This window comes from Nanorana parkeri, unplaced genomic scaffold (genome assembly GCF_000935625.1).
Source record: "Nanorana parkeri isolate BGI_ZX_2015 unplaced genomic scaffold, ASM93562v1 scaffold592, whole genome shotgun sequence".
Taxonomy (NCBI): domain Eukaryota; kingdom Metazoa; phylum Chordata; class Amphibia; order Anura; family Dicroglossidae; genus Nanorana; species Nanorana parkeri.
The window spans coordinates 507,815-518,517 of record NW_017306860.1 but is presented as its reverse complement, the minus strand read 5'-3'; the positions used below and the strand labels follow the sequence as shown (position 1 = coordinate 518,517).

Below are 10,703 nucleotides of genomic sequence, written 5' to 3'. Positions count from 1 at the left end.
GCCTTCGGCTTTCACCTCCTACACTTTCTTTCACTGCCTCACTGTCCAGTAGAGTTGGGCCTTTAACACTACCAGGAAGTGCTAAAGCTTGCAGGGAATGCATTGTTTTCAGTATGTTGACCAACTCATAAACTTTAATTGTGGGAAAGAGCAGTAAAGCTCAGCCACTGTTTAACCCTTTCACTGCCAAGGTTTTTTTTTTGGTTTTTTTTGCGGTTTTGCACACGTTATCATCCACATTTTAGGCTTGGAAAATTACTTAAAACCCCAAAACATTTGACATATTCTAAAATTAAAAACCTTGTTGAATAAAATGGTGACAGTTGCAAATTTTTATGTCGCACATTAGAACAACTCTTTATTAAACCCAACATTTCAGTAAAAATTACATTTAAGTTAATTTTAGTGTGCAGAAACAGAATATAATACCCATATTTTTGTAAAGTATAAAAGATGAGGTGGCAACGAGTGAATAGATACCCAACATACCCAGGTTAAAGATTGCGTGTGACCGTTAAACAGCAACAAAATACGGTACCCCAAATTGTCTGTAGGCAATGTTTTTAAAGTCCCAACAGGTCATAAATTTAGAGATATCCATAAATAAAACCCTTCGAATCCCTTGCAGCAATCACAAAATTCCCAGGCCAATATTCTGTTATTTTCTGTTTACATTTTTACAAATAAATATCAACATATTAATATTAACTATACTTTTAGGAGTTTTAAACTAAGCAATATACAAAACATATGATTACAAAAAGAGGCCACCTATATTTTTCTAGGATTTAAAGTTGATGTGTTATTTAAAAGGAATAATTGCCAAACTGTTTCATATGAAGTCTAATTAGAGCAATCTTCCGCGTCATGACATTTTCTGCTTGTGAATTCCATATAGTGTAACTGATTGGACAATGATCACTCAGGATAACTGAGGTCCTGCATGCAGGAATGTCTGCAGCTGTTTATAAAATATTTTCTATATATATAAAAAAATTATTTCATTTTTTTTAGAAACAAAAAAAGCTAGAGACTTTACTGTACATTTTTAATGAAGTTATTTTACCATTTGTGTTTAGGTAGCTTTCTGAAATAATTGTTAATCCAAAGTAAATGTAAGGATAACAGTGAGCAGCGTGTATTTATAATAATATAGAGAAAATTGTTTCTGCTATGAGGTGCAGAGATTGTTTTTTTTACAGCCGTGTTCGCTTTTATCCTGCCTGTTAGGTCCTTTTATGAAGTGTTAAGTGTTAAAAACATTAAAAAAGTATTTTCCAAAAATACTATTCTGATTATTCACACATGGCTGCCCAGTCATAGAACCTGCCTTACCATTCCTCTATTCTTCATCTGTTTTCTATCTACATAATAGTTTCAGTGTTTAATTTCCTGAAAAACACTAATCAGATTGCAAGGAATGGAAGAGAGTGATGTTCACTTTTATAAATGTATCTTATATAACCATTACACAAAAAAAAAAATCTGTAAGGGAAAATGGAGTGGATGATTTTTGTAGCTGAGGGAGACGCCCCCTCCCCAGTGGTTCCCTGGGCTCACCTGCTGCTCCTGTGAGACCAGGACTACAAAAACATTACATCACGTGGCTCAGTGGAGAGAGACTGAGGAAAATCCAGTCATTAATACTTCTTACTCCTGTAATGTAAAAATGGAATTGGTGTGCTTCTGGGTTCAAGGATGCCAAATCCTGGCTGGCTGTGGCCAGAAAAACAGCAGAATAAGGACTCGTTTTAGTTAGTCTGCTTAGACACAGTGCAAGGGAGGCATTAGGGGTCTAATAGATCCTTGATGTCTCCCTAAGCAGCACCTCTCATCTAAAAAAAAGCAATCGGATATGGTGCAAACTCCATGTCAAAGAAATATAAAGTTAAAAATAAAATAAAAATAAGTTTAAAAATAATAAAATCTAATAAATATGTAAAAATATGTGCACCTAAAACACACCTGACTACATAAAGGGGGCCATTAATAATGATTAACTTTAAATTGATAAAGTGCAAAACTTAGCTTTTGTGCAATTTATGTGGGTGCACACTATTGTAAAGCTTGACATATTTGGCATCTATTTACTTGATGCATTCTTGTCTTTTATGTTCTATTTTAAAATATCTGAGTACTAAAAATTGTAATGGGTATTGGGGGATACTAAAATTAATGTTATTGCATTTTTACTAAAATTATAGATTTGATTTATAATCACATTTGACACAGTGTTGATGCTTTTTTGTTTACTGAGGTTTGGTAAATTAGTTTTGAGAAATGTATTTTTTTAAACATTTTTTAATGTTAAAACTTATGTTTTCTTTTTATTTAGTTGTTACACAGAGAATGGGCAAGATATGGAGCATTTTACAAATATCAACCTATTGATCTAATAAGGTAACATTATGGTAGCTATATGTGATTTATTTAATAATACAAAATATAATTAACAAGATTGCACTGGTATACATAAAATCTTTTTTTTATTTAATCTTAATGACTTTATTGCTGAAATATGTTTTAAAAAATAAAATTAATTGTTCGTTCTTTCTTTACTGAATATTTTTAACTATTGAGTCAGTTTTAAAGCTAGCTTATTCGTTTCAGGTAATGTCCATTTTTCCCCATGCTGATCAATAGAAAGCCTTACTAAGTTTTGTGGAATATTTTAATCCTTTTTTCTTTTGCAAAGCAGAAAATATTTACTTTTAGCAAATTATTTTAACTCACACAAAGATCTTGGCTTGTATGATCTCGGCAAAGAGACTGTATGTAGCAAATGACCAAGGCTCAGTTGTGGCAGGGAAATGTGTCAGAAGATTGTCATTGACCGTTTTTATGTCTTTTTGGGAACAAATTGATATTATTGGACTGATCCCATTTCGAGTGCCAGCACCTGGTACCAAGGTTCCGTTAGCAGGAGTAGATAGATGTGTGAGAGTTAAGGTTCTCCAGTTCTGTCTATTACCAATTTCAGGGAATGTTAAGTGTTAACAGTGTTATTGTAAATGTAAGGGTTGGGAGAGTATTTGTTGAAGGGTTATGGAAAAGAGTAAAGTCTAGGTGGTGGAGAACATTTTTAATTTTGTTTGTTGCACTGAAAGATCCAAGCCAGCTGCTTAACTCCAGACAAAGCATTTTATTTTGTTTTGGATAAAACGGGGAAGAGTAAGAGCTTCTGTTGCGGGTTGTTGTTTGCCTTCTGTGTCCCTACTGGGCAAATTTCTCATCACTTCCTGTAGGGACATGTTAAGGTATACTTTAATCCATCAGCCAATATCAACTCAATTAAAATGCTAGTTTTTGTTGCGACTGTCCCTTCAAACCAACTAACACAATTCATTTTTTAGACCACACAAACTACACAATCCTTAAGTTTTTTAGGAAATGTGGCTATTTAGGAATTTACATTACAATGAGTCCCAACATCCAGAGCTTTCCCTGGAATTACGCTTCACTTGTCTTGCCAAAAAACATGAGAAAGACTTGCAAAAAAAAAAAGACAGACTTTTATTTCCTTGAGCTTAAGGGGACATTTCAGCAGATGCAGAGGCTACAAACCTAGCTGGGAAACTTACCAAAACTGATTTGCATGGTTAATCATTTGGGAAGCTGGCAAGGAAACAATGACATCTGTCCTGTGGAAACATTATCCGTTGTTTCAAGACAGATAGATAAGATCTGAAGTGGAAAGAGGCACTAGAACATTTTCGATGACAGACAAGTTGAGATCTTTAACCACGACTCTTGATCGTGTATCATGTGATACACAGCTAATGAAAGATAGAAAGTTTAAGGAGTTAGCTCTTTCACAACAGCCTGCTACTCTTTATTTTACACGTATCATTGACTTTGCCAGCCATTTGGAATATCCGTTTCATTTTGAATAGATATCAGCTTGTGATCTTTACCCCAGTCAGCTGAATAGCGATACCTTCATGCTGCTGTTTAATACCTATACATTGTTGCTGTTTAACAGATTTTTACACAGTAATTCGATATAGGCAAATTATGAAGTGCCAGCTTAGCTCTTAGACAATTATAAAATGGCTTCAAAGCCCAACTCTGGGCTAAATTTATGGGGGGTTTTTCAATGGCAGGTGCAATCCAATACTCACCTCCTCCCTTGCAATGTTCCCCTAAGTAGTTCCTTTTTGCCACTAGATGTCCTCAGTCCACCCAAGCATAATTCATGCTGGAATACTAAGGATATCCTGTGAATGCACTCACAGTGTTATAATGCAGAAAGTAGCGATGACGTTGTCATGTCAGCACTGCTCTGCATCATTAAGTGGGAAAATTTCACCATCAGGAAAATATCTGAAGAGGAAGAAGATCATGAGCCAGGGGTGTCCCGAGGCCGCAGCGGAGACCGGGTGACACCCTGCAATGAGGTTATCTAATTGACGCCTGCCGACGACCATCTTGGTGATGGACGCCGGCAGAGCGAGGAGGGTATATTCTCCCGGCGGAATAAGGTATGCCGCCGCGTACCCTCCTCTCTCCTGACACTGTCGGGCTCTCGGTCCATGACTGAGTGCCTGACTTTTTAGAGGTGGTGACACCAAAATGACATTTTGGTGTCACCCCCCCAATGGTGTCACCCGAGTGTGGGCCGCTCCCCCCTTGTGACGCCACTGTCATGGGCATAAGCATAAAGCATAAAATACCACTGGGCCTGGGGGAAGGGGGGATTGGCTGTCAAGAATAGACTTGAACACTGTATTTTTGTTTTTTTACTGTTCTATCAATAAACTTGCATACTACAGAAATAATTCTTCTTCGTGTCTTTAACATGCTCTGTTTTTTTCAGAAAATATTTTGGAGAAAAAATTGGACTGTATTTTGCCTGGCTTGGGCTCTACACATGGCTGCTAATTCCTGCCTCTTTAGTTGGGATAATAGTTTTTCTATATGGATGTATAACCGTTGATGGTGACATTCCTAGGTAAGGCCTAAAGGAAACTTTAATACTTTTGGGTCAATGTTTTAGTCTTTGTTTTTAGCCTTCTTTGTATTTTTTACCCTTCTATCCTATTTAGAATATAAAATCTTTATTTTACAAATAAGTATATTATGTGCGCCATGACAAGGATGTCAAAACATTATGGGGGCTCTTCAAATTGGAGCAGACAGTGGCAGAGTAATTAAAGTAGAGTACCACGCTCCTTCTTATGGCGACGCAAGCATCTGGGAGGAATGGGCTTTCCTAACCTAAAAGATTATCATCAGGCCTCTTTACTAGACCAACACATAGCTTAGTTCCAAAGTCCAACCCAAATGTTATGGTTAAAAATGGAACAAAACTTTGCCCCCATGGGTGATCTTAAAGCTTGGTTTATTGTCTACTCTTTAGATAAAAAAACTTAAACCACCTGTTTATCCTACCACTCTTTCCACCCTTAAGGTATGGCTCCTCCTAACTAGCCATAGAGGGGTTAATGTTACCCTTTTCGTAGTTGCAATACCATTAAGAACGTATGAATTTAATTACTCATACCACACCTTAACCTCACTCCCTGGCACAGGAGGGGACATTATTACCTTCCCTCCATAGGTAGTATCTTCACTCCCCTAGATAAATACTTCTATTCTCAAATCTCGTATTATCGCAAATCAGTTGCTTTAAACCATCAATGATTCCCACTAAAGCTTGAAACTTACTTCAACAAACTCAAAATCTCAGAGGGGGGATTTCCAGATTTTATAACTTGTTTCACAAAGCCCCCATATGTTTAGGTGGGAGAAGGATCTCAATTTAACAATTTCTGATTGTCAATGGGAAGAAGCCGTTAAAGCCAATGCTTTAACTCTCACAAAGTCTCACAAAAAATAACTTCCAGATGGTACCTCACCCCATACAGACTTTCGGTCTTGAAAAAGCCTCAAAAGCTTTGACACTATTTGTTTAGCTTGATGGCTCGATTTGCCTTATTGAGTATTTCCATAGACTTATACCCATCGAATTATAGGTCAGCAATCATACATATCTTATTTGCAGCCAGACTCCTTATAGAATGCAACTGGCACTAATCGAACATACCATCCATATCAGAAGTCCTTCATAAAGTTTCCTCCCACTGCAAATATGAAAGATTAATAGCACATAGGCAGATATTTCTGGCTTATTATACCTTATCCTCAAGGCTGGGATATTTCCTTACATTTATTTCATTTTCATTTTTAGATCAAATAAGTTTGCTCTACCCAATTTAATGTATGTTGTTGACTTGCTGTTTACATATATAATATCATTACTACATACAGTATATTTTCTTTGTAACCTTGGCCTTTATGGTCCTTTGACATCTGCACCTTTATGGGGTATTGTATCTTTGTCCTTGTTCAAATATTTGAAGTATTTATTCTTAAAATGCCCACACATCTTGCGATAATCGTACGATAATCGCAGCAAATCCCTCAGCGGGGCGGGCTTGCGATCATCGCAAGTAAGATCTGCCTGTCCAAGATAGGCAGATCGTATGTTTTTAAATTACCTTACAACCATCGCAAGACAAAAGTCTTGCGATGGTTGTAAGGTGTGTGCCCAGCATTATTCTTTAATAACATTTTTCAAAGTAAAAAAAAAAGTATTGAAGCAGACAGAATCTGGAGTAGTTGCCCATAGCAACCAATCAGCGTCTCTCTTCCATTTGAAAATGAAAACTAGGAACTGATTGTTGCCATGGGCAACTTACTCAAGATTCTGTCTGCTCCAGTGTTGATAGATTCACCTTAATGTGTTTTCAAAAAAGAGTGGGATGAAGCTGTTTGCTTTTGGATTATGTCTCTCTAATTGAAAGTCTGTGCTGAGCTGTGCAGACAAGAAAGGAAGAGGAGGTGAGTCACTCCTTTAATTATTTAGCAGTCTTTGTGTTATTATTAAGGTCTTTAAACATTGGGCTTTTTCCAGTATAGCAGTTAAAGCCACTCTGGCAAACATTTGCTGTCTATGAATATTTATAAAAAATAGTTCCTATTTAATTGATTTTATTCAAAACCAGAAATTAACTTTAAAGCCTAATTCCATTTGGGCAGTTGTAGCAAAAATTGGTCTCCTGGAAGCCTGTTAAAATAAAAAAGCAGGGGCTATACTTACACATCTCCTGAGATATTCCCCTGCAGACTCACCATTCAGGTTCTCACTTACCAGGGTGTCAAGGCTCCACCCCCTGCCCTGGACTCACAGGAGTATGCTGCAATGAGTGGCCTAGCTCTCTGCAGCATTTAGTATCCTCCCCTTGTTGAAGGAAAAATAGGACCAAAAAGCTACGGAGGGTCTGCTGGTTTACTTCAACAGAGGGAAGGGGGAGGTGGGAGGGGCTGACGGCCCGGAGTTGGGCTTTAATCATGAGTCTGGTTAGAAAATAATCCACTGAGCTTCTAATTATCCTTAAAATAAGGAGCACAAGCCATCAAGTATGAGTAGCTACACATGAATAATTACAACTGGGTTGAGTTCCAGAGATGCCTTACAGATTATGAAAGTCTTTATATTTCACCATACATCCTTGTAAATTGAATGTGAGTGAAAGTGACTCTGGTCCTCTTTGTGCTTCCACAGCAAGGAAATGTGCAGCGAGGACAAAAATTTCACCATGTGCCCACTATGTGACAAGGCATGCGACTACTGGTATCTAAGCTCTGCTTGCAGTACAGCTCGTGCCAGCCACTTATTTGACAATCCAGCCACTGTCTTCTTTTCTGTTTTTATGGCTCTTTGGGGTAAGTCCTTATATTATAAAAGGTAAATAAGGTAAATCCTTATATTATAAAAAAATAATAAAAAAAGAAGCATAAAAAATACAAATACAAACAGCACTTTTCTCTTCTGGTCAAATATTCTCCAAATATAAGGAAGATTGTTGGATAGTTGGATAGTTAGAACTAAGCCTCATAGGAAATAAATACATCTTAGTAACAAGAGGTACAATGTAACGATTCTAGAAAATGCTAGAGGAAATTAACAGATAATTGTGTGGAGTTTTGGTTAGCACTTCTGCCTTGCAGCACTGGGGGTCCTCAGTTGAATTCCCGGTCAGGACACTATCTGCAAGGAGTTTGCATGTTCTCCCTGTGCTTGCGTGGGCTTCCTCCCACAATCCAATCTAGTTTTTTTAGAACTGTCAAAAAAATTAAATGCAATATGGCGACCTGGAAGCATTCTGTACTCAGTTGGTGTACAGAATACCACCAGAAATGTCACTTCGTGCTTCTGTGATTGACTGACTGATTTTCCCAGAAGACTGCACATAAGTGACATTTTAGGCATCCCTTGCAATAGTAATTTCATTTTTGGTGAGACACTAGGGAGAATTACAACTAAAAGTGTGCAGACACTGCACCTTCCCTCATTACAACACAGAAAGTCCTCCAGCTAATTATAATGAACACAGACCGACCCATTCAGAAGTCTTGTTCCAAAACACGCTGAAACAAACTGTTATTACGTCAAAAAAGAAACAGGTAGGAATCTGCAACAAAGTTTACTAAAATTCTAGCAATGTACACTGATCATAAAGCGGGGATTGATTTTTTTCTCAACAAAAAAAAATGGAGTTACTTTTTTAAGAGGCTTTGATTTTGCTCCATTCCCACAGCAGAGGGTTAATTCATACATAGCGAATGTACATGCATTTTATTTTGAAAAAAAGACCCCGAAATGATAAAAAAAGTACATTGTTTAGTCTTTTTCTATATTAAAGTAAATATTGCCTAAGAAGATCAATCGGCAAAACTGAAAGTTTCAACTATGGTAAAATCGATGAAGTCCTCTTTATTTGTATTACCAATTATAACCTAAAGTTAGACCTGGGCTTTAAATGAGACTTCTTATATCTGGGCAGTCAATTATCATCAATGAAAGGCCAAACCCATGTGTTTAAAAAATTACAGCCTTTGCTAACTGAGCCAAATCCTCCTTCATGTGTGTCCCAGACACTGCAGCTCACAGTGGGAGGGTTTCAGCAACACAGGTAGTGCTGTCAATCCAGAAAGCAGGGCTAGGTGCGGCCAGGTGCTGATTGACAAGTTACAGGCTTGTGTGTCATCAATGACAATGGCAAAAAAATTTCATCCAAAGGTAGTGCAAACAGGCACAGCCTACATGAGAGTGGCAACGTTGTTCTGAATTCAGGAGCAGTGAAGCATCGTTGCCACACCATCACAGAGAAAAATGTAACTCCAGATTCAATTATAATTAAGTGCCGTATATGTATGTCTGTTAATAGGACGCTATAGTTCTACTTTAAGTGATCAGCCATAAGCTTTGGAGTGCCAAATTCATATGAAATAAGTGGAAATTTAGCACTAAGTATGAGACCCCCTTGTACTGGTTGGTGAGTTGAGCCCGAAAACTGAGAGATCGATGCCCACAGGCATAAACTGAAATGTCAATATTGGATGGACTGATCCTTTAGGACTTTCAAGAAAGTTAAGACCAGTGATCCTTTTTGTGCATCGGAAACTGAGTAGAATAAACCTTTCCAAGTCAGACACTGGATCCTTATGTAAGCCTGACTCATCCTGAATTTAGGCGTCCAGTTACAATATGTTCTGAGCAGAATACTCTGCTTATATTGGACATTCTGTGTGCTGATTGACACTCCCATTGTGCTGAGCGTAGCAGGGTCATCTACTCTTACCCATCGCTAGCAGACAGTGCATAGATTGCGGGAAAACTGTCATACATTATTACTCACATGTACATTTCAGGAATAGGACAATGAGCGGTCTATGCTCCATTGATTCGGTCTAATTGGGGGAGGGGGTGCATTCATTCTCAGTGACTTTCTTGTTCTTTGAAGAAGCAGGCAATTTGTTAAAAGGCCGTTATAATGGCTCCGTGCTCATATTCCACTCTGATATCTGATTGGAAAAATTCCCTTTTCCTGTAAAAATTGAATTAAACTCTGGCTTGCAGGTATAGCTAATTGTAAACTTAGCTTTAGCTAGAAGTAGGAAATAAAAAATGTCCTTTAAGACTGCCTTAAAAAAATAAAGGTCAGCTAAAAACGATCGGTGAAGTGCTAAGTCTAGCCTGGAAACAGTTCAAATCTTCTAAAGTCATAGAAGTCAATTTACTGTTAGCTTTTTACTCTTCTTTTGGGGTTTTTAGGGGGGATTTGCAGCATCTTGTTGCATGATTCTAAAGCTGAACTCCGGGCGTGAAATTTAATAACATTCGCCAATAGCCACCAAGAATATAGATGTCGTACGTGTGTTCCAAACACACATATTATTACCTTGTGAAAGTAGTGATGACCTAATCACCATGCTGTACATATATTCTGTGCAGAGAGCATAGCTATGGGGAGGGACCCAACAAAAAAACTACAGGAGGGGGACAGATACAAGACCAGTCACCCTACTTAAGGCTAGAGACCATCAGTGACCAGCCTTTTTTTTTTGTAGGAACAGAGATGGAGTGCAGGACCTGTCTCAAGCTCGACAACTGCACAGAACTAGAAGACGTACACAAAAGACACCAAGATTTCATTAGAATACTCTTAATAGTCTTTTTATTTAGACACAATTTGTTTAGCCCCGCTTTCAGTTTTTAAAACTATGGATAATAATGCTGGAACCAATACATGCCTAGCCTGCATTTTAAAGTCTAGGATTTTATGTCCTTCATGACACATACCAACATTTAGAAGTTCTTAGTGACTGGGACAATTCCTACTAATAGGATGCTGACA

General features: G+C 37.7%; 1 protein-coding gene across 1 annotated transcript in view; it reads left to right on the top strand.

Annotated features, from left to right (window-relative positions):
- Positions 1–10,703, top strand: part of ANO2 (anoctamin 2) — a 158,391-nt gene that overhangs the window by 44,740 nt on the left and 102,948 nt on the right. The window contains exons 8-10 of the mRNA XM_018562702.1: positions 2,336–2,400; positions 4,817–4,951; positions 7,568–7,728. Of these exons, the coding sequence (XP_018418204.1) occupies positions 2,336–2,400; positions 4,817–4,951; positions 7,568–7,728 (361 nt within the window). The remainder of the gene's footprint in view (positions 1–2,335; positions 2,401–4,816; positions 4,952–7,567; positions 7,729–10,703) is intronic.